Below are 24,415 nucleotides of genomic sequence, written 5' to 3' on the forward strand. Positions count from 1 at the left end.
AAGCCCGAAAGTGACGTTGTAAACATAGATCTTGCGTTGAATCCAGTTCATCTCCCAAAGCTGCTGTGTGTACAATGTTGATGAGAGATGCATCTCTGTTTTTTTTTTTTGGGTACTAAGAAATGGGCCTATTTTAAATAAGCCCATTTCTAATTTTTTTGAAGAAGCCCATTTGTAATTTTTTAAGGCCCGGGGATGCTACCCCGGCTTCTTCGAGGAGCAAACAAAAAGAAACGGGTTAGCTGAACCGGTACCCACGAGAACGAACGTGAGCATCCTCTCACACGCCCACAAGCGCCGCGACGATTCATAGGTCAGTTCAGAAACTCCAAGGCCTCGAATAGGTATAGTTTGTTGGCTTTATTTATTAATTTTTCAATTTTCCTTTAGGAGTTTGTTTCAAAATTTCTCTCGCTTGAAATATGAATTTCTCGCATAGGAATTCATATGAGACTGTTTCAGGGTCGTAAGAAGTGTGTACAAGTGGGGAAAAAGTGGGACTGGCCCGAAAGAGGGCTGTCCGCAGCTGCGCAAAGATTGAATGCCAATAAGGTGTTTTTGGAACTAAAAGGTTACTGTCACTGCCCACAACCCAAAAAAAAACTTCTTGAAAAGATGGCCCTGACTCAATTTTTTTAAAAAAAAATCAGCCGTCAAAAAATGTATTTGTTTTTTCCCGGGGTCAGAGTAAACTTCAAGTTAAGTTGTTTGATAATTAAGTGTTTTTGTGCAGGAGTAGCTAGTAAGTGTGAGATCGAGGGCCCTTTGTGTTATCAGAGCCATTGCTTTTAATTTTTGGCAGAAACTCATGGCTTGAATTTTTGGGAGAAACTGGGAATTAGAATGTTGTAGTTGAGTTTGAATCAAGCGGCATAGTTTTTTGTCAGTGTGCATGTTGTTGAAAATTATCATGGTTTATAGAAATCTGATGCGCTGTGAAATGGTTGCTTTTTTTCAAAAAATTGCGACATAAAATCACGAGTCATGAAATTAATTATAAAGTTAGAATGGCTGATGTTTCAGGAATTACTACTCATATTTCATAGAAAGACTTCCTTCTTGTGACGTTATATTAAATGACAATTGTAAGTTCGCAGAATTCAAAATCTTCTCTATCATTTAAGTCTCCCAGTTCATGTAAATTTGATACACCTGAAGATAGTTTTTGCTGTGTTTTATTAATTGGTTTTGGCGTTTGTTCCCCTCTTCTCCTGTTTGTTTTGTATCATCGTATGTAAATTGAAAGAAACGGATAGGTTACGAGTTACAACAGCTAATTTAGTTATTTCTCTTTTACCTTTCCCATCTTTTTTTATTAATAAACCTCATTGTCACACTAGCTAATAAACATATTGATTAGGCTTTCTTATTGGTTACTTCTTATGATTATTGGTTAGTTCAATACTGGTGAACTATTCTGATGAATTTGGGGGAACAAGAAATGTCAAGCCAGCCCGATTGATCACTTTCTGGATCCACTGGGGATATGATTGGTCCCTAAACGGTTAAAAAATTAAATTTTATATGTATATTGGTAAAAGGTTCAAGTTTGTGTTGCTCGAAATTCATCTGGTCTCCCCCATTCATCTCACCTGCATCATTGTACTTAACAAGCACTATTTTGCTATGAAGGCTTAACGCGGCAGTTGGATTCTATAGTATTCAAGCACTTACCATGGAAGAATCAGAGAAAAGAAGGGAAAGACTGAAAGCTATGCGAATGGAAGCTGCTATAGCAGATATTAGTATTGACTCTGAGAGTTCTGGAATCCTATCTCATAGCCTATCCAACCCTCTGATTGAAAATGAACCTGCTCCTTCAACTGCGGTACAATATTCTCGTCCGAGATTTGATTATTATACAGACCCTATGTCAGCTTTTTCTGCAGATAAAAGGAGAAATAACTTCTCGCATCAGGTCTCGCAGGGATATTCCAGCATGCCTCCAAGTAATTGACTTCTATTTACTGCATTAAGTTTTCATGTTTATGATGCCGGTACGTGTTTTTTGTTTTGTTAACTTTTGGTTTTGAACATGTCTGGCCTGTTCAATTTTTGTGCACATGTGGTTGTGTTTTGCAATCCGTTGATATTTCAATCATGGAAAACAGCAAATTACATTTTCCAATCAAATCTTAGCATAAGAATTTAGTATTTGCTTTGGTCCATTCAGTAAGCTTTACCAATGCACACGGATACGTTCTCATGGAAAAGTACTAGTTTCAACTTGTTGCGAACAGGGGAAGTAGGAAAAAAAATAAGGAATTATAGCTTATGATGTAATGGTCTTTTTTTTTTTTTTTGGAAGAAAGTGGTCGTGTCTTTCTTTTGAAGGGTTTTTGCTACCCTATTGTTAGCTGGTCTTTGAAATGACGTAGTTGCTATGATGATATGGAATTAAATTATAGATCATTTCATGCATTTTCTTCAACCTTCTGAACTGGATTGAGTTTCAGCATTAAAAATCAATGCAAATTAACATGATTTAGCCAACCACTGTTTGTTATGTATAAATGCATGCATTATTATACTTGAAGATAACATTTGTGTGATTACAGTTCTAATTTATTAATGTCTTTGCGCCCTAATTATCCAGATATGACTTCATCCCCCCAAGCACCCGAAAACCTTCACAGTCAGACTTCCTCTCACGGAACCCCAATGGGAATAGCAGGTCCTTTGGGCAAACCTCGAGGATATACTTCAAATACTTGGGGAGGATCATACAGCAGCTTAAACTACAACTATCCGCCAAATATGCGAGATGTTAACCTTCCAAATCCAAGCGTTGGCCAGGGAGATACTCCTCATGCTGTTCATGGTTGGGGCAGGGGTGGTAGATACAGCAGCAGTCCCCGCCCCCAATTTCTCTCCCACCGTGATTCACCAAATATGCTAGATGTTAACTTTCCAAATTCAGGTGCCGGCTGGGGAGATTCTCCTAATGCTGTTCATGGTTGGGGCAGGGGTGTTAGATACAGCAACAGCCCCCGCCCCCAACTCCACTCCCACCATGATTCACGACGTGGTACCGGCCATTATTCTGATTGGGGGAGAGGCAGGGGTGTGGGACCAAGTGCTAGGAGAGGAAAAGATTCTAAGGATCCTGTGTCAGCAGAGTTGCGTCCAGACTTGTATTACAATAAAGAAATGTTAGAAGATCCATGGAAAGCGATGACTCCTGTTATTTGGAAGGGCCCAAATTCAGATGGTTCCTGGCTTCCGAAATCTATTAGCGTGAAGAAAGCCAGACCTTCTCCTGAAGCTTCACACAAGTCAGTTTCTCAACCCAGCCTTGCCGAGTACCTTGCCACATTGAATGATACTGTTAACGAGCCAACACATGAAGAACATGAGCAATCAGAAGTAAAGGAGTCGTAAAAACAGTCCACTTTATGTTTCGAGAGCTTCTGATCTTAAGATGGTGTTTTGAAACCCACTTCTAAACTTGGTTTCACGTTGCTCCCTCAAACAGTGATTTGGAAAAGGAGGTTTGGTTATCAGAGACGATGGTCTGGGGATCGAATGGAGATTATTACGACTGGTATGTCAAATGGAGATTATTACGAAATTAGCTTTCTGTACATGTGTTCTCTTATTCCATTTGAACTTGTAGAACACAATATAATTGAGTTTACGCCCTTTCTAATGACCTTTTCAGATTATTTAAGATGGAAATTTTGCATTTTAATCATGAATAATCTTAAAAGATCTGGTACAACAAAATAGTGCACAAATTATCTAAATTTTCAATGAACATAACTAGAGGATAGTTGGGTACAACAAAATAGTGCAATTACTTGTGGACATGAGACCTAAATTAAAATGAGTTTTACCAGAAATTATGTGTTAAGAGCCGGTTTCCATGAATAACAAATTTAATGGCACACTCTAGCTGGCGCCTTAAATCTGGTCCAACCGAATATTTGTCTTAAAATTTCTAAAATTTACACTTTATTTTAATAAAATTTACTCCATTTAACGGTCTAATTTTCCAAGTCAAAAGTCCAATGACGGACGAAATAAATTGTTAGTTTCACTCCAATAGCTAATAACGAGGAACACCTCCCGCATGCATGCATTTACCTTAAATTTTCAAACCAAATTTCATATCAAATAACTTGGGTTTCTAAAACTTACACTCTATTTTATGATACCTACATTTCACTCTATACATAAAACATGTGTCAAATTTATTCAAAAATAGAATACAAATAAAAAATATATATTTTTAAATCATTTATGCAATATTTTTCTATCCACAGCGAAACAAAATGCAATTTTTATTATTTTCTTTACAACAAAATATTTTTTAAAAAGATTTATTTAAGGAAGCTGCTGAAAAACGATTTAAAAAATTAGAAGAATGTTAGGAAAATAGGATTTAATTCATCATACCACAAACGAAGAAAAAATGTTGGGGAAAATGGAAACCGTCGAGAAGTAAGAAAATGGCTTTATAGTTAAAAAAGAAAATAAAATAAATTTATGAAATTGACAACATAACACCCTCGCAGAAAAAAAAAACAACAAAATTGAAAAGGATAATTCCGACGTTCTACCGGTGGCTTCACCAATTAATTGAGAATATTTCAACTTTAATAAGATAGGTACAGTGAGTTAGCCATTGATCTGAATCGTGGCAGAATGTGCTTCCCAAAAGCTTGGCTCTATTATATTGCAATATTCAATGACAACTTTTTCGCATATTTTATCAATACTACCCCCTTCTTCTTCATCGCCAACGATTTTCTTCTCTTCCTGCGAAAAAGAAAAATAAAAGTTCCAAATTTTCATACCTTATCTTCATGATTGTCATTGATCAAGTGATCAATTTTCAACTCCCTTTAACGAAAATGTTAGTCCCAAATGCTTTTCAAGTTTAAAAATAATACATTTAAGCCATTCCCTGAAGAAGCAGGAAGTGTACCTTATTGCGGTAAACAGATGAACCCAGGCGGAACATTGGTGGTAATTTGTTGTAATAATCGGTAGTACCGGATAACTGAGCTAGAAGTTCTTTTTTATCTTGAATTTGAGTACCCTGCAGATTAGCAAATTAAGAATGATAATCTGGAACTCAAACAGACAAACACTTAAAACTTGGTAATAATTCAAATGATCGTCACTATTTATATTATAAACACATAAAGGTCAAAAATATATGGACAAGACAAATATTTAGTCAATTTTACAAAGAATGTCGTACTGAATTGTTGCAAAAAATTTGCAAGATACTATAGGAGGCATGATGTATCTATCCCTTGAAACTCAACAGGAGACCAACCCTGTGTTAATCTAGAAAGAAGACAGAAAAGAAGCAAGCACCTTCAAATAAGTTTGAGCTGCGCTTTTCGTCTTTCCAGACTTCACAAGCATCCAGAAACACGTATTGTACTGATTGTTGATGTGGCCTGCAAATTCTTGTAACTTTAGTTTGAAACATCTTCGGATATTTTTATTTCTAGTTATATCACAGCCACTGAAGCAGCGCTGTGTAGATATCACCGGCCGATATCCCTCCAACCGAGTAGAAAAATTAAATAAGAAAACTCACAATCAACTTGTCTCCATGCTAGATAATCTCGAAGGATTTGAGAGGAGGGGTAGCAGATAGCGGCCGTCAAAATATGGTGCGTACATCATCTCTTTATGAGGGAAGAAATTCTTCCATTTCATGATGTACATCGATGAAAAATAAGATACTATTGCGGAAACTATTTCACTGCAACATAACACGAAATAAAAGTAGCAGTGAATGTACAATTGAGTCTTTAAGGTGATTTAGTCAACTGTTAATATGGTTGCCTCTTTATAAAAACTCTTCTCAGCACTGAGGCAAGGAACCAAAAAGGTCATAAAGGTCCTTGCCAACTGCTAGCAGTGATGATTATTTTCATATGGGAGTGATACCTAGCACGCCTTCCATATAGTTGGGACTCTTTCTTCAAAACAAAGCTGTGGGTTACCAAGACCGTCAGGCACAAGTAAAAAAATTCACATATAAGAACGGTAATATGGTGTGGAAGCTGATCGAATACCTGTACTCATCACTAACCCCATAAGAGAAGACAATATCATAAAACTCTTCTAGCACGCCGACTGCACATGAATTCATGAGGTTGAGAGCTGCATCATCATTTGGCTTCTCAAATTTATGAACTTCAGAAAACCTACAACACCGTATGAAAATTTAGAATTTAAAACCATTCAGACAAATTACAACACCATAACTAGATCAAGAAATTAATTATCAGCAGAGTCGTGTATTTCTCTTATTGTCTTTCTACTTATTTTCAAATTTGGTTTCACGCTTCAGCCTATATAATTTTCCAACCATTTCTCAGCCAAAAACTACAGTACTACTTCTATTAACTAAAAGTACACCAATTTAGGATTACACCAATTTAGGATCATTCATCCAAAGATATATATTGAAAAAATATGAAAAAATAAAGAAAACTTCCATGATCTTTTACATTAATATTCTGAGTAACTTGAGCACTTAACCGGAACGATTGGACTCCCAGATTTGTGTACCAATATTCATCACCAAGAAAATACCATCTCTAGAATTAACAACCCTCGATGCCATGATGAAAAAAGAATTATAAAATAAGCATAAGCAGTCATACCTATGAAAATGGCAACCATCAATACGAATAACAATCCAAGTGGACAACAACAACCTGCTCTCGTACTGAAAAGACTTGAGATACTCAGTTTTGGTTTTATTAACATCTTTAGAGAAATGACCTAGCTCCTTCAAAAGATACAACTGATCATTCCAGAACCGTCTCGATGCAATGTTTTCCACGTGAACTATTGTGACCCTCCTTTTGGATCTTTTTATGGGATAGCAATCATCTTTGTATTTCACACAAACTTCAACCTACGTAACAAGAGGATAAATATTTTAGGCGAGTTTTGATTTTGCAATTAGCACTTTATAAAGAATACCAATTAGCGTGTTTGTGCATGTATGGACAAAAAAGATAAAATTGATTAATTCAACAGACATCAACAAACAAACAATTTTGGATCAGAAGCAATTTTGGATCAGAAGCTATGTTGATTGCACCCCAATTCTAAACTAGGCCATCAGAAATCCATAAGCAACTGCTTTGCAACCATGTATAAGGATATACCTCTGTCTTGAGAACACATGTTCCTTGGCGAAATATCTGTGGAATGCTTTTCTTATAGTTGATATTAAAGCATTGGTAAAGCAACTCATTTTTGTCTTGCTTATGAGATCCCTATGAAAAACAATTAAGATAAACCTCAAGAAATGTCAATTAAAGCACCGTGATTCATGGAATTCAACGAAATAATAGGAAATACAAACCTGTAAGAAAATAGATTCTAGTTCACTTCCAATCCATCATAAATATGAAATACAGCAAGCTTTTGACATGAAGAAACACTATTTGGAACAAGCAACCCCCACCCCATATGGAAAAAAGAAAATAAAATATTGAATTGATGAAAGCATTATCAACAAGCCAAAGCCGTGGAAAGATTTAGCCAGTTCAGCACTTTCATTTATCTACTGAAACAGTAGGCTCAGGAGCACTATACGAAAATTTACTCCCAAATCAAAACTGTAGAAAGTGGGAAAAATATATTTCTTGTATATATTTTATGTGAATAATGTACACCTATATATACAAAACAATGAATAGAGAATCCCAAAGACTGGCCTACCAAACTTAAAAGATTTGACTAACATATTAAATGAAATCAGAATATTTTATTTACAAGACCTGATCCTAATCTACACTCCCCCTCAAGCTTGGCTATAGATGTTAATTAAACCAAGATTGCCAACAAGAAATTAATGAGTTTTTTCTGACAGTCATTTTGAAAGGAGATCGGCCAGTAGATGATTAGTAGGCACATATTCAATACTGATAATATTTGCATCTAACTTATCTTTAATGAAGTGTCGATAAACTTTAACATGCTTGGTTCGATGACTTCAATCAAGATGAACTGTATTGTGAGCAACGCTGATGGTTGATTGGTTGTCACAATAAAGTTGTATAGGATCACCATAGTGCATTCTAAGATCATTCATTACTCTTTTTATCAAGATTAGTTCGCACACTCCATGAGCCATAGTTCTAAACTCTGTTTCTTAGATACTTCTAGCAACAACTGATTGTTTCTTACTACGCCAAGTTACTAGATTTCCACAAACAAATGTACAATATCATAAGGTTGACTTTCGATCAGTTATGGAACCTGCTCAATCTGCATCAGTGAATGCATGCACACTTCAATCATCTTTCTTTGCAAAGAAAAGTCCTCTCATAGGGGTTTGTTTCAAGTACCTTAAGATTCTATATACAACCTTAAGGTGACCTTGACATAATGCATATACTAACTCACCAAGCTGACAGCAAAGGCAATATTTGGATGAGTATGGGCTACTTAGATGAGTTTCCCAACGAGACGTTGATATCTGCCTCTGATGCTCCCTCAAAATTCTTTCCTTTGTTCAAGCTCGATTGGCGTTTTGCTTGGCTTGCAATCCAACATATCAGTTTCTTCTAAAAGATCTAATGTCTATTTTCTTGAAAAACCGAGATACCTTTCTTGCTCTTGCTATCTCCGTCCATAGAAAATATTTCAGCTCACCTAGATCCTGACTTCAAACTCATTTGCCATACCTGCTGATATTCTCCATTTCTTTGTTATTATCCATAGTTGTCAAGGGCGCAAGGCGCACCGAGGTGCATAAAGGCTCTGGAGCCTGAGGCGCGAGGCGCGAGGCGAGGCGCGCCTCTTACTGAAGCAAGGCGCACATTTTTAATTTTTTTTTAAAAATATATTTAGCTTATAATAATATATTAAAATATGAAATAATTAGTCACAATATCACACAAAACAACAAATAATTAATAAGTTCATAACAATAAGTAACACAATTAAAATTCTTCAATCATCCTGAGAAGTTACGTTTGGGGTTGTTTGGGCTTTTACATTTTAAGTTACTATTAAAAAAAACTGAGAAGTTGTATTTTCAAAATGCAACTTCTCTGTTACTGAATTTGTTTTTAAAAAAAAAGCAACTCAGGCGCGCCTAAGGCGCACTCGAGAGTCTTTCCAAGGCAAGCCCAGGCGCGCGCCTGGGCGAGCCTTTGGGAATCGTTGCGCCTGGGACGGCCCCAGGCGCAACGCCCACGCCTGGTGGCGCCTCTCGCCTTGAGGCGAGAGGCGCTCGCCTTTGACAACTATGATTATCCCATGTGACTATTATACCATCAACATACATTATGAGAATGATAATTTTACTTTTTTGAGTGTTTAATGAACAATGTATGGTCTGCTTGTCCCTGCATAGATCCAAGGCCTTTTACAACCCTAGAAAATCTGTCGAACCAAGCTTTTGGAGACTGCTTCAATCCATTTAGAGACTTGTGGAGTCTGCATACAACTTGTTTGTCCTTTTTTTTTCAAATCCTAATGGTTGGCTCATACAGACTTCCACTTCAAGATCCCCATTAAGGAAGACAATTTTTATATCAAACTGATGGAAAGGCCAATCAAGATTAGCTGCTATAGAGAGTGGTATTCTTACAGTATTGAGTTTTGCAACTGGAGTAAAGTTTTGGTGTAGTCTATTCCATAGGTTTGGGTCAATCCCCTGGCAACCAAATTTTGCTATGGGATGTTGAGTACAAGAACTTGCACCTTTCTTTTACTGCTATATGCAACTCAAGAGAATGGGAAATACCTGAATGAGCATCCACCATCGGTTCGGGTTCATGATAGTGGGTACTGGGTAGGATTCACAACATCGATATTCCTTGAGATTTTTTTGCCTGGAGTAAACTTGTAGTTCTGGTTGAGGAATTGATTATCCCCATGTGTCTAATATTGGTTCAGAGAAGATTGCGAAGAATAGTGACATCAGTGTCTAAGTTAATGCCGAGGAGAGGTGGAATATCCTAACAAACTTTATTAGAGTTCACCCCCAAGTGTAGTTGGAAAGAAATAAGAGGCATGTTCAAAAAATAACATCTCGAGACACACGAGGCGTTTGGTTATAGGGCAATAGCACCAATAACCCTCCTAAATAAGAAAATACCCAACGAAAACAGTTTTGACAGCCCGAGGGTCAAGCATATCATGGTTGGAATTATGACTATGGACAAACAGGGTGAACCCGTAGGTTCTAAGCGAACGGTGAGAGTGGGAGATATGAGGGAAATGGTAAGTGAGAGTAGATAAAGGTGTCTTAAAGTTGAGGGGTCGACTGGGTAAACGGTTTATGAGATAGGTGGCTGTTAATATGGCATCCCCCCACAGATACTCAAGAACATGGCTAGTGCACATGTGAGCACGAGCAACCTCCAAAAGATGACGATTTTTTCATTTTGAGACACCATTCTATTGTGGAGCGTCGACAAGAGAGCTTTGGTGCAATATTCCATTGTTTAAAAGATAGTCACCAAGAAGTGCATTGAAGTATTATTTACCACTATAGGTACGAAGGGTGCGGATCTGAGAATGAAATTGAGTTTGGATCGTCTTATGGAACTCTTTAAAAAATTTGTACGCATCATATTTATTGTGATCATTAATGAACGTGATGAACCAATGTTTACCGTGAGACATAGTAACTGGTGAGGACCCCAAATATAACTGCGAATCAAAACGAACAGAGCATATGGTGTATATATGGTTTTGGAGCAAAAGTAGAACGACTATTCTTAGACAATTGACACGATTCACAAGTAAATGAAGAATATTATTATCAAATAAAGGAGGAAACAATTGTTACAAATGAGCAAAACTAGAGTGGCCAAGACGATAATGCCACAACATAATTTTCCTAATACTAGAATCAGAAGCAGACACAATATAGGACATACTTAGTTGACTTGAAGACAAAGTATTCTCAAGGTAGTAGAGACCATTGTGAATCCTAGCACTGCCAATCATCTTCCCCGATGGTAGGACCTAGAATTGACGCGAGAAAAGAAGGAATTTAGCAACATACCGGTTATCACAAATAAATTTGCTAAAGGAAATTAAATTACATGTCAAAGAAGAAACATGAAACACAGAACGTTAGACAATATTTTGAGATATTGGAATCCCGGTAACAGTAGTTTAAGGATCCATCGGCTATTTTAATAGTAATAATAGGAGTAGAACAGGGAGTATAGGGGGAAAACAAGCTGAAATCCCCAGCCATGTGATCAGAAGCTCCAAAATCCACAGTCCACCAATAAGAAACTTAAGAACTAAGAACATAGTGGATATCACCAGTGCGGGCGACCGAACACGATGCACCAGGGGCAGCGGGAGTGTTATTCAGAGACATCTTAGAGGAAACAACAATATTGTTCAATTAGTTCAATCTCATCCTTAGAAAATACGCTGAGAAACCAAGGGCCTGCCCTGTACTTGGGTATATTTTTCAGCTTGAAGGCCACGCCGTTTCTTTAGCTGCATGACCGTCAGTTTGCCGTGAATCTCCCAGCATTTGTCTTCAGTGTGACCGGGACGATTGCAGTAATCGCACCAAGGTCATTTGCCTTGACGGCAGCCCAAAGGTGTTTTAGTGGAGGCAAGGGCCGAGATGTAAGAGTTTGGGGAGGAGCAATATCATCAGGAAGCATAACGTTGCGACGGATTTCTTCACATCGGATTTCGGCTAAGAGACGTACGTGGAAGCTAGGGTTCTTGCAGGAGCAGCTCGAAAAAAATACGGTGGCGGCTAGGGTTGCGCATAGCAGAGATGTGTGACCTGGAGAAAGCTATGGTTGTGTGAAAAAAATTGTGAGCGGCAACTAGAGTAGCAAAAAATTGGGCGACAGTGGCGGCAAGGGTTTAGACTCGACAGACGAGGCGGGTGGGCGGCGGCACACCGTAGAAACTAGGGGTGCAAACGAACCGAATCGAGCCGAATAATAGTAAAAAAGTCAGTCTCGAATTCGGCTCGAAATAGATATATTCGAGTTCGAGCTCGATTCGAAGTTCGATAATTTCAAATATTTGGGCTCGAGCTCGGCTCGAAATGAAGTTCGAATATTTCGAGCTATATATATATATATATATATATATATATATATATAATTATATTATATTAATAAAATATTAAGGTTCGCGAGCTATCGAACAAAATAATTTGAGCTCGAGTTCGGCTCGAAAAAAAGTTCGAACGTGTTCGAGTTCGGCTCAAATTCGATAAGTTCGAATATGAATCGAATATTTATCGAGCCGGTTCGAAAAACTCGCGAACATGTTCGGTTCGTTTGCAGCCCTAGTAGAAACCCTAGACCCTAAGAATAATACTAAAGGTACAACCAATATATCATTACAGCGATATTTACAAATATTATATCACGAAATTTTATTGTCATTACAGCGATATTTACAAATATTATATCACGAAATTTTATTGTTATATCGTGAGATTTTGTATTCAATATATAGTGAAATTTTGACAAATTGAATTTTCGAATTGTTCTTTGTGTTGTACAAATTGATGTACAAATATGGATATACATGTAGCATCACTGAAACCCTAATTGTGGCAGGCTCTGATACCATGTAGAAAGTGGAAAAAAATATATTTCTTGTTATATTTTCTTTTAATAAAGTACAACTATATATATACCAAACAATGAATAAACAATCCCTAAGACGCAGAAATTAATGATATTCTCCTACTAAACTTAAAAGATTTGACTACCATATTAAATAATATCAGAATATTTTATTTAAAAGACGAGCCTAATCTACAAAAACCTTGTATGTAGTTGCTTGCTTTTTCACAGTAACGTGCAATTTGACGAGTCAATTAAATTAAACCCAAATAGGCCAGTTATAATTTACATTCTATGAGAAATAAAATGTCATCATGAACTGAAAAAATTAAAAACAAGTGAAAAAGCCTCATTGTCATTGATCAATTACCCCTGATGAGCCCAAGAACCACAAAAACTTTTATACAAGAGCCCTGCACTAGCTCAAAAATTTTACCAGAAAATTACTTTTGTCACCTCAGGCACTGATTTAAAGAGGTGGATAAATATATAGGTTATTAGAACACTAAAATTCACCTCAAGCATTTCTTGTGCTTCCTTTCCAGGTTTTCCACACTTAATCAACTGCCATAGACAAGTATTATACTGGTTACTTAGATGGCCTGCCAAACAAAAAACGAGTCTCAAGTAATCAATGCAAAACCCCTCCCCATATTAAAAATTAAATACCATTTATGGCTTACATTCATTTTGTCTCCATGCAAGATATGCTTGAAGAACCTCCACAGATGCACATAAAATAACACGTGCTCGAAATGAAGGAGAATATCTCAAATCCTTTTCAGGAAAAACTTCTTTCCACTTAGTGACATAAACAGATGTAAAGAACGACGCAACAAGGGAAAGGATTTTGCTGCAAAGACATTTACATTCAGAAAAATAAATCCAATTGATGTTGAATAGGGAAGCAGCGTAGTTGGTTATCGCACTTCTCTTTCATAATTAGTAAAATACAAGATAATAAAAATCAAAAAGTACAGATCATTGTGTCAACAATGGAGACATATGTTTTACGCCTAAAGCCATGGGACAATCCAGGGGAAAAATTTATAGCTTAAAGTGAGTTGTGGCTTACATAAACCGACATTCAATTTTTCAACAATGTGTATGAAGGGATGCACATGAGTATAATAAAACAGGAATATCATGTATCCCAAAATATCAAGCAACTGATCTTCGTGTTCAAATCTTTATTGCATTTAAGCACAGGTTTGTTAAATAGTCACTTAAAGCAGAACATCAGTTTCTAATGCCACTATTGGCGCAGACTGCTTGCAAGCATAGAATGAGAGAAAAGGAGGCCAATGTTCTTGAAGTTGCATAATGATGTAAAAATTATATCATTCCAACAATGAATCAGGCAAGTACTAAGGAACAATTGACATTAAAATGGCATCTACAAAGAAAGTAACCATGCGGGATAAACTTCCTTTCGGCACCCTTGGTGAGAACAATGCAAAAATTTTATGTACGGCCCTTTGGTCTCACACTAGGGAAAGCACGCGTGGAAACGATTTATTAACCAAGTTGTCATTTGAAAATCTGTTTGTTTCTACAATGAGTCTATCCCACTGGTGTTATTTTTTTCCTAACATCCCATACATCATCATAATCATTTTAGACATTTTAAAAATAAATAATTATTAATCAACTGGTTCGCAAACAAAACTAAATAAATCATAAAGACATAAGTTGCACAAAGACAATCTCTTTGGCATGACATAAAATAAACATATTAATAATCTAAAATATCAAACTCTCATAACCAATATCCATATTTCAACCAAGGCCCTAAACATGAACTAAAAGTCTAAAGTTTGATTCACATTCCATCACTCATCACCATTATGATCTCCAACAACTTCAGTAACCTCTACATATTTGTACCCAGCATCATGACCTGGAAAGATTCGCCTAAAAAGAACTCAATGTGTTTCCTACTAGATTCCTCGAACTGAGTGAACACGTAGCCACATACTTATCATGACATACACAGACATAATTACAATCTATTCATACATATCATGACATGATGATCATGAATCACACACAAACAAATATGAATGCTCATCGGGTCGAAATATGACGCGCACAAAGGCTCATACTACCCAGCCAGTGCACCACAGATTATGTAAGACTAGCTAGACATCATCGAGGGAATACAAAGACCCGGCCAGTGTACCCCTCCATACATAATCACATTGTAAAATAATTCAAGTAGATCCTCACAAATGCATATTCCATCAAACAGACAATAAGGCTCAAAATACAAAGGCATGAATGCCATAATCTCGTGCACGTCTCGAACATACCGTATAAATGCATAAAACCACATCTCACATCAATATCATATAAAATTTAAAAAAAAACATCATTTAAAAAATATAAAGAATCAGTCATAAATACCACGTAAGACTCGTGAAGAAACGCTAGTTAATCCAAAACCCATGAGATGCCAACAACTCTAAATGGGACATTTAGTAACTTCAGCAACATTATATATTATATAATAACCAAAATAATTGGAATTAAACATGCTTTCAAATTAAGATTCAACACCTACCACAAAGTTGACAATAAAATCTTTTTAACAGAGAAATTGATTTGACACGTAGATACAATAGAAATAGGCACCAACCTGGCCCGTCGTTGATAAAACTTGGTTTCCTTCTTGAATACAAAACTGAAACCAAAGAGCAATGGATTACCCAACAATATTAAAATCCAACACTGAACAATTAAGTTTCCAGAACAACTCGATTCTTAACCTGAATTCATCACTGTAACCATAGGAGAAAATTATATCTGGGAAGTGCTCTAAAACAACTCCGGCACACTCATTCATCAACTCCAATGCTTTCTTACAACTTGGCTTCACAAACTCGTGAGCTTCAGAAAATCTACTTGAATATCAGGAGCAGCACAATCTCTAAATATTTCTGTATAAATTTTACTGGATACTGATGACATACCTGGAGAAATTTCTGCCGTCAACACGAACTACAATGATATTAGGCGGCATGACTTCATCCTCCAGCTCATATAACTTCACGTACTCGTACTTGCTATTTGCCATTTCAATAAGTTATCCCGAGCTAGGTGCAGTTTGCTTAATTAGGAAATATATTTAATAAATTTTCAAGGTTAGTGTTGGAGCTTAAATCACATTCGATGTGAGGACTGGTTACTCTAATCACATTTAATTTTCATGCAATCAAAGATTTATTAACAAAAGCAGCTGAAAAACGATTTAAAATAAACTTTATTAAACATTTCGATCCAACTCCGGATATCGAAGAAGCGGTTTATTACCAAAATCTTATTTAGGTATACCGATTTGAGGACATTGTCTCAGATGAAAGTATATATGAAGAAGAAGAACTCTTAAGTCAGGAAGAATTTGATGGAACAGAATCGGAATCTGACTGGGGACGAGGTGTTTCGACACAAAACACATGAAGACTTGTCTAGGTTTTTCAGCTAGACAACCACATCTCATAATATGGTCTAAAGGATTATGAGAGAAAATCCTAGTCTACAGAGATATCAAGGATTCTCTGCAGGACATGTACAAAAATTCTTATGAAGTCTTGGCCTAAGAAACAGAAAGCATCATCTAATATATAAAGTATCTAGAAGGGAAATAACAATCCCAATGGAACTTACTTGGGATGCAGTTAATTCCTTCTGAATAAATTAAAGAGGAACTACAAAAACTCAAGAGAGAAGTAGCAAGGACTATGTCCTGGATTCATATTGGAGCAATCCAGATTATGATAAAGGCTACTTTCAAAGAAGGAATTGATTTAGCCATTGATATTGCTATATGCGATAAAAGAATGAGGAACCTTCAAGATTCAGTACTGGGAACAATCTCAGGAAATCTCTGTGCAGGAAAAATTGTAGGAGTAATCTATCCAAAGATAGCCCACAACCTGGTGGATCGAGATTTTAGCCGAGCCTTGACATTACATCAGAATTTCAAGGAGAAAAAGATGATGAAAGAAGGTAATAGACCGTATTCTATTACTTATCAGATTTCATATGCTCTATCTAATATACATCATTCAGAGTTGTTTATTAGAAATGAGTTCATTGAAATACATGAGATATTTGGAAAAGTTGCTCAGGCAATTTATCCAGAAAGAATTGAGTTTCCTTTAATACAGGAAACAGATATCCAAATACAAGACAAACCGATTTTACAAAGAAATCAAAGTCTTAGATTGGAATCAAGAAACTATCTTTTCAAGGAGTTAGAATTACAAGTTACAGGTGGGGAAAAACGCCTGTCATAGAAACCCAATAGGAGCTGAAAAGTTTTTCTACAATAGGAAAACTTAGATGTCCAGAAGGGTGGAAAGAAGTAGAAATAGTGTCTGATATTACAAAACAAGGGAATCAATTTCCTTGTAATACCATCTACTATCTGGAACAACCTACGATAGGAACTTACCAAGAACTTATTAATATCGGAGAATTGGAAGTCCATATCCAAGAAATTCCAGGGAAAGAATCAGATGGACTGATTCTTGGACTAGAGTTTCTCGAGGAACACAAACCTCTGAAACGTCTAGAGTATGGAAAGGAGTTTATGACAGAGGATAAGATATGGAAAATCCAATGACCACAAGTCCATTCTCTATATACATTCCAGTAGGAATGTTATATGAAAACATAAAGCAGAATATTTTGCTGTTTATATTGATTCAGGTGCTGGAATCTGTACAGCAAAACGAAGAGTTTTTCCAAATAATTTGGAAGAAGAATTACCAAAGATTGCTGGAAGAGATTTTTCCAGAAGAATCTTAATCTTATGTAAAAGGATTAAGATGATTGAAATTATGATTGTTGGTGCTGGACCATCACCTTGGTACAAGGTAAAAACACCACCAATTTATTTTCATTATACAGGAGCTGACATATTGTTGGAAAATAATTTCCTACAAATGTTCAAGTCCTATACTCAAGAAAATGAGACTAGAAGATTAGTATTCACAACACTATGTGATTACAAAATCATAGTCCAGAGACTACGAAAGGCATTTTACAGAAAATTGCCACTCCAATTTCGCAGCAAGCGTGGTGATGAAAGAAAAATTCTAAACCCAAAAATGAAGTATTCAAGACGATTTGGAGAAACAATGCTCCAGTTAAGAGCAGATAAAAAACTCTAACCAGAAGATATAGAATGCCTTAAGATAACTCTACATACGAATGAAGTAGAGTTTGAATCCAAGGTATCACTGGAAGATGTCAAGAAGAGGATCAAAGAAAATTATAATGAAGATCCCTTGGCATGGTGGGACAGAAATCAACTTAAAGCTTGCCTTAAAATTAAGGAAGGCAAATAGTATGAATTTGTCCGCTGCAAGCTTATTCCAATGAATATAATTTATCAGAAGGATATGCAGATTATAATCAAGGAACATTTGGGCCTTGGCTTAATCAAAGCATGAATGTCACCATATAGCAGTCCAGGTTTTCTGGTAAGAAATCATGGTAAAATAATACGAGGAAAACCCAGATTGGTTATTAATTACCAAGAAATTAATAAAATTCTAGAGTTTGATTGGTATTTCATATCTAGTAGAAATCATCTAATTAGTTGCATACAAAATGCTAAGATATTCTCTAAGTTTGATTGTAAGTCCGGATTCTATCAAATTCGGATGCAGGAAGAAAGCAAGAAGTTCACATCTTTTTCCACACCACAAGGACATTATATCTGGGAAGTGGTAGAATTGGCTAATTCACCTCAGATATATCAAAGAAAGATGGATAATCTTTTTAAAGATTATTTTAAGTTTATGTTTGTTTATATTGATGATGTTTTAATAACATCTAAGAATATGGATGAACATGTTAAACATTTGGAGATTTTCTCCAATGTCTGTAAAAAAGAAGGACTGGTTCTATCAGAAAAGAATACAGTCATTGCTACAAGGAAGATCGAATTTCTCGGACAAGAGAACTGGACCAAAAATTTATATTATAAATAAGGGTAAACGAGAACCAGTACACAACACCAGAAACAAACGTAAAGAAAATATATTTCACATATCTAAAGGTTTTAAAGAGAAGAATCAAGTATAAGAGAGATCAGCGGGAAGCTTTTAAATGGCTAGTCCTACATTTCAAAGAAAAAAAGAATGAGATTACCGCCGATATCTTACAAACTCTCTATTGGTATTGCGGATAGATAAAAGAAGATGAGAAGTTGATTTCTAGATTGATAATCTAGAAAAAGACAATTCAAGAAAGTAGAGGGACCATTTTAAAAGACCACTCAACCACTACATGGTCCCAAGGCAAGCTATAAAAGCTTATTAAGATTTGGAATCGAGTTTCAAATCCGAAGAAGCCTTCTATAAATAAGAAAGAAAGAAGTGAAGATCATCGAACATTTTCATCATTTCTTTCAACAAATAAATTGTAATATTTATCTTTCTAGTTTATATGTTTTTCATGTTCGGCTACTATAAGTAGCTAAACAAGTTTCTCCTCCTCTACAGGAGGTTTCAACGTAATAATAAATGTTTGTGTTTGAATAAAGAGATCTTTGCTCTTAGCCCTTCTCATATATTATTTTCAAAATTTTATCTTCTACTGTACACCCTAAAGTAGAAAACGAATTAGGGTTGTGCCAAGTGCTGCTGAAGGAATCTGAGTGGGTAACCATCGATTGCGATCGTGTGGTTGGACTGTGAGAAGCAGTTCGTAAAATACGATGGATATAACTCCGGTGAAAGAGATATAAGATTTATTTTATTTTACGGAAACATGATGGACCTTTAAATTTAAAGAGAAAATTCAATTATTTAATAATGGGGTTGAGGGGTATTTTGGGAAACAGGGTAGTAGAACCAAAGTTGATAATATTTAGGTACTGAAGTTGCCCAAAAAGTAAACCAAAATTTAGCAGCAGGTTAACAGTGAAAGATCAACACCGCAATAAAACATTAAAAACGAAAAATTTAGAATATACCAAGAAAAACTACACCTTTATTTCTCATATAAGAAACTAATCACAAAATAAACAAAAATCATATAAAATCATCAATAAAAAATTAAAACCCTAAACCCATAATAACGCCACAGAAGGAAGCATACCAGTGGCTTTAATGTAGGGTTACGCGTCAACGTACAAGAAAATCTCTAAAGAACAAAAAATTAATATAAAAAACAACTGTTAAAAAAAACTGATAGAGACGATATATAGGTAGAAAATAAAATCAGAAAATTAGACTAATCGGTTGAATGCGAGGGTGAAAGGACCTTTAGAGATCTGATTAGGGAGAGAATCGAACTCAGTCCTGTGAGCCATTGTTGAAGCTATAGAGACAGAGAGAGAGGAACTTTTGTGATAGACTGCTGGAAAAATCAAAGAAAAGCCGAGGCGGGGGTAACTCTGGTGAGGGCAAAGTCAAGATATTATTATAAATCAATAAATGTAATAACTTATTAATTATTTAATTAAATGTAGGGGTTTAGAATTTAGATTTGGCAAAATTACCATTTTAGTTATGTAAATCAGCTTGTTTTGTGTTTTAGTTATATAATTTATCTTTGTTTTTAATTTATTAACTTGGACTTTTTTGGTCAAAAGTTACCGACTCTTTCGAATATTGTTTTTATGAAGTTATTGTAACAAGAACAAATTTATATTACACATATCAAAAATAAATCTAAACAAAAAAGTAAGAATAAAACAAAGCAACACTCGATATTTCGAAGAAAAATGCTTGTTGTTTCCAATTATTTTTGCTTAAATAAGTTTTAACGTGTATAATATATTATTTTATTTTTGTTATATGAGTCACGTAGGAAAAAATCCAAATCAATAAATTACAAGATTGAAACAAAAAATAGACCTACTTATCACACTAAAATTGCAATTTCCCATATAGATTAAGACCGTCGCAGCTTCTTGCTCATGTTAGTGCAGGTCCTATTTTCATTTATTTAGCCCGTAAAAAGATGTGAATAAAATGTGATTGTAAATTGAATAGCATTTATCACGAAATTTGATTAAACACCGACATTCCACAACACTCGAATTCTTGAGAATTTTGTCAGCTCTCTTCAAAAATATTGACAGTTGTATCGTATTAACTTATTAACTAATCACTGAATTTTTTTTTCACAAAAACTAATCGTTGATTTTTTCTTCAGTACAGTAATCATTGAATTTTTGTATGGAATAATATGAAAGGTTTTGCAAAAGAATGTTTGGAAGAGAGGGACAAGGGACTCTACCTTCATGGGCCTATATTGGTTTGGAGCCAACTGGAGCAAAAAAAAATTGTAGTCTGGGCACAATTTTTGTTTTTAATAACGCGACACAGACAAATAAAAACTCAATCACAATCTGATTGAAGCTGATAAATGCTAAAATTTATGCTCATGAATCCAAACTGAATCAAAGAGCTGAAGAATTTGCTGTAAATTGTCAATCAGCACAACCTCAAGATGAACAGTATAACGGCAATGACGAAAGTCAGGAAAAATTATTCTTTAATCTATAAATCAGTTGTCCATATTGACCGCGTGCAGCATATGAGAGAGGAAAATCACATTTCGAAGTCCCAGGCAGTCTCAGCACACAGCTTGGGTGTTTTTCGTTCTTCCGCCAAGTTGACAGATGCTGAAATCTGCAAGATTTTGAGGTAATTAACATGAAAGATCTTCCCTGGACAGTACTCTTGAGAAATCCATGCATTTTGTACATTGTGCCAGATTAATGTTGAAGCATACTATTGATTATTTCCCTCATATTAGCTTGAGCAGTTGAGCTTTTAGTTCAAACAACTTGAACATTATATCATAAATAGGGATAGTTACAGAGTTGAGACTCTGGTGCCATTATTTCTCATGTTGAGATATTTCTTCACACGTTGCCATTTATACATATATGCCTCAGATTAAGGATGTAATCGAGTCGAGCCGAGTCGAACTCTTGAATGTTTGAGCTTGGTTCATTTATAATCGAGCCGAGCTCGAGCTTTATTTAACGAATATATGCATAGCTCACGAGCTTATTCAAGCCTTTATCGAGCCTAAACAAGCTTAATAAATATGAATTATACATTTAAATTTTCATTAAATTAATTAAAAAATAAATTATATATTTAAAGAAAAATATATTATTCTTATTAAAATTTATAAATTTATTATAATAAATAAATTTAATATATTTTTCTATATATTTCATAAAAAATATGCAAAATCAATAAATCAAATATCAAAACTATTATTTTTTCATCTAAAAGATTACTCTTGAATTTACCAACGAACATGTTCACGAGCTAACGAGCCGAATACTGTAAAGCTTGAGTCTGGTTTGTTTATCTTAACGAGCCTAATTAAACGAGCTCAAACGAGCTTTTATCGAATCGAGCTTCGAATAGCTCACAAACGGTTTGGTTCGTTTACATCCCTACCTCAGATATTAATTCTGAGCTTATACTACTAATCTTCGATTTACACACACACGGCGTAATAAATTGTAAAACAATTGATTGTATCTTCTCACATGAACTTGAATTTTTAAAGCATAGTGACGAATTTCCTTCACCCATAATACTATGACTCCTGACAAGGTAGTGTTCCTCATAGTACTCATTTCCCCCTGATAGGGTTGGGGAGATATTTAAAAGATTTATAGGCCTTCATGGCAACTTAGGTTAAGCGATTCATGGCGTGGCATTCTCACCTCTATTTGCCAAAGAGCTATTATAATTCTCCTACTAAGAAAGAATCCCTAAAAGGGTGAAAGAATCGACTTTATCAAGGGTCGTATAGGAACTTTCATTAATCTAAAATAATATTTTAAAAAAAGAAGAAAGAAAGAGCATGTATCTAAATTTCACATTCTATGGAAAAGGCACTTGTGACAGCTGGCCACCTGTATCAGTCTTCAGAAGCACAAGCATCTCTATAGCTGTGATAAATATTGATTTGAATTTAACAATTTCAAACACAAACGACTCAACTACTTTGAACCCTTTCCCCGATGACAAAGTTATTTCAAAGATCAATAGGTGATAGATATGCATCATTCATATTGCGTTCTATGAACACATTATGCACGAACAAACTAAGCCAGAAAAACACGTAGAACCAAAGATGTCTTCATTCAAATTCTTAAAATCTTTAACCATGTTTTGCAATGGTTTTCGTTAAGAAATAACATATGTGCTACAAGTAACATTTCACATCACCTCTCGACCTATATCCATTGATTCACATCTGATCAGTCAATCATTCTTGTCATCTAGATTCACACGATGCATATTACTATCCGTGAGCTCTAATATTAACTTCAATAAGCACCAACAATTATTGTCAACACAAGACCCATTACCATCATTTAATTTTCTTCCAGTAAGTCCTAAGACACAATTTAATCGAGCATAGAGCTTTGCCAAGTTTGCATTCCGACACAACCAGCGGATGACATTAATTGAAACAATAAATTTATACCTTAAATGAGCCGTTCAACTTAGAGCTCCGCGACCACTCAAGCCCCAAGTTCTTGCTAGAGGTCTGATATGTAGCCCGAAACACGTCATCACCATAAACCCTGCGCGAAATAGCAAAATCCCAAGCATTCTTCCCCAAATCGTAGCTGGGCTCAAAAGTCGTCAACCCTCCATGCAAATAAGTATACTTCAACTTGGCATTGCCAGTAGCAAGCACATGATTAGCAGAAACTTTATTGACCGAATCAATCACCAAACATCCATCCACTATCGTCCGTTCATCACATTTGCTGTGAATGTAAGTCAAGTTCAACGGTTTCTCAGCCACCCTAATCGTATTCATAAACTGAAACCTAATATCCTGCGATAATTGAAATCTCATTCCATGACTATCAATGTAAAATTCCAAACATGTGAATTACTTTCTTACGCAGCAAACAATGCCCAGATACAAAATAGTTAAAGGAGCAGCTACTTATTCGCTCTTACGTTTTTAGGGACGTTGTAGTCGACAATGAAGAAGCCAGGTTTCTCGACGGCTAAGGCTAAGCCGTTCAAGCATGGGCCGTTGAGCACGGTGGCATCGGTCATGGACGCACGAAGCTTGAAATCGCCGGCGTTAACGGTGGACAGTGACGGCGGCGGAGGCCTTATCGGGCTCATATCTCGCTTTGAACGAAGCTTTCATCATTTTTTGGGATTGCTAGAAAATCTGGGCGATAATTTTGATGGTGGAGTGGAGGGATGGTTCTACAGCGAAAGAGGGTACAGTACAAAGAAAGTGAGGTTGATGGAATTTGGCTTGGTCTCAGCTGGCTGACCGGCATCCCACCTCATTCATATTTTTCGCCTTTTTTTTCACTCCAGATTAAATTTTTAAAATTTATATGCGTATTAATAATTTTATTTATATTATTTTTTACTCCCCTTTTTAAAAAATAAAATAAAATTACACCAGTTCGAACAATAGTGGCAATAAATATAGAAATACAATATGATCATTTTTTGATAAATAAAAAAATACCTATCTTCTTATGTCGATAAAACATTCCATTTTTATTTAATTCTATGTATCATAAAAACCTAGGTTAGATTTTAATAATATACTTTTTAAATTTTTATCTATACTTTAATTTTTAAATGATCAAATCAATTTTAACATAAAAATAATTTTTCTTTTTCGAAATCACATGATAATTATTATAAAAATTCATTTTTTTTAATTTTAAAATTTTAACATAATCTCTAGATTTTTTACGCTTTTCATATATATAAAAAATAAAATTAAACTATCTGAACAATTCCTGCATATGACTGAGAATTGACTTGAGAGAACTTTTTCTTTTATAAAATTATTTTTCAAGT

General features: G+C 35.4%; 3 protein-coding genes across 9 annotated transcripts; 1 reads left to right on the forward strand and 2 right to left on the reverse strand.

Annotated features, from left to right (window-relative positions):
- The first annotated feature begins 187 nt into the window (after positions 1-187).
- On the forward strand, positions 188-3,672 carry LOC140842779 (protein SICKLE). 7 transcript variants are annotated; one of them, XM_073210923.1, is made up of 4 exons: positions 214-344; positions 463-571; positions 1,633-1,949; positions 2,597-3,672. In XM_073210923.1, the coding sequence occupies exons 3-4, from the start codon at positions 1,676-1,678 to the stop codon at positions 3,379-3,381; spliced, it is 1,059 nt and encodes a 352-aa protein (XP_073067024.1). In that variant the 5' UTR covers positions 214-344; positions 463-571; positions 1,633-1,675; the 3' UTR covers positions 3,382-3,672. The 7 variants fall into 7 exon arrangements, with proteins under 7 accessions (XP_073067051.1, XP_073067018.1, XP_073067024.1 ...); XM_073210957.1 differs by having other exon boundaries at positions 463-552; positions 1,615-1,949; XM_073210932.1 differs by having other exon boundaries at positions 220-344; positions 440-571.
- A 913-nt stretch (positions 3,673-4,585) lies between these two features.
- Positions 4,586-19,973, reverse strand: LOC140842810 (tRNA(His) guanylyltransferase 1-like). The gene is given in 15 exon segments (XM_073210978.1): positions 4,586-4,761; positions 4,931-5,044; positions 5,329-5,414; positions 5,558-5,616; positions 5,618-5,725; positions 5,914-5,958; positions 6,042-6,173; positions 6,636-6,892; positions 7,149-7,259; positions 13,083-13,168; positions 13,250-13,419; positions 15,205-15,249; positions 15,335-15,466; positions 15,539-19,724; positions 19,845-19,973. Coding segments are annotated over 14 exon segments (1,590 nt in total). The 5' UTR covers positions 15,643-19,724; positions 19,845-19,973; the 3' UTR covers positions 4,586-4,620.
- Positions 19,974-20,877: 904 nt separating this feature from the next.
- Positions 20,878-23,919, reverse strand: LOC140842818 (outer envelope pore protein 24B, chloroplastic-like). Its single transcript, XM_073210991.1, is given in 4 exon segments — positions 20,878-21,220; positions 23,052-23,411; positions 23,540-23,677; positions 23,679-23,919. Coding segments are annotated over 4 exon segments (642 nt in total). The 5' UTR covers positions 23,742-23,919; the 3' UTR covers positions 20,878-21,139.
- Positions 23,920-24,415: the final 496 nt, after the last annotated feature.

The sequence above is a fragment of the Primulina eburnea genome, chromosome 1 (genome assembly GCF_022965805.1).
Source record: "Primulina eburnea isolate SZY01 chromosome 1, ASM2296580v1, whole genome shotgun sequence".
NCBI lineage: Eukaryota > Viridiplantae > Streptophyta > Magnoliopsida > Lamiales > Gesneriaceae > Primulina > Primulina eburnea.

Coding starts and splice junctions, on each gene's coding strand:
- LOC140842779 (XM_073210950.1), top strand. CDS start 1,676: ATGGAAGAATCAGAGAAAAGAAGGGAAAGACTGAAAGCTATGCGAATG. Junction 1,950..2,596: donor ATATTCCAGCATGCCTCCAA/GTAATTGACTTC, acceptor CTAATTATCCAG/ATATGACTTCATCCCCCCAA.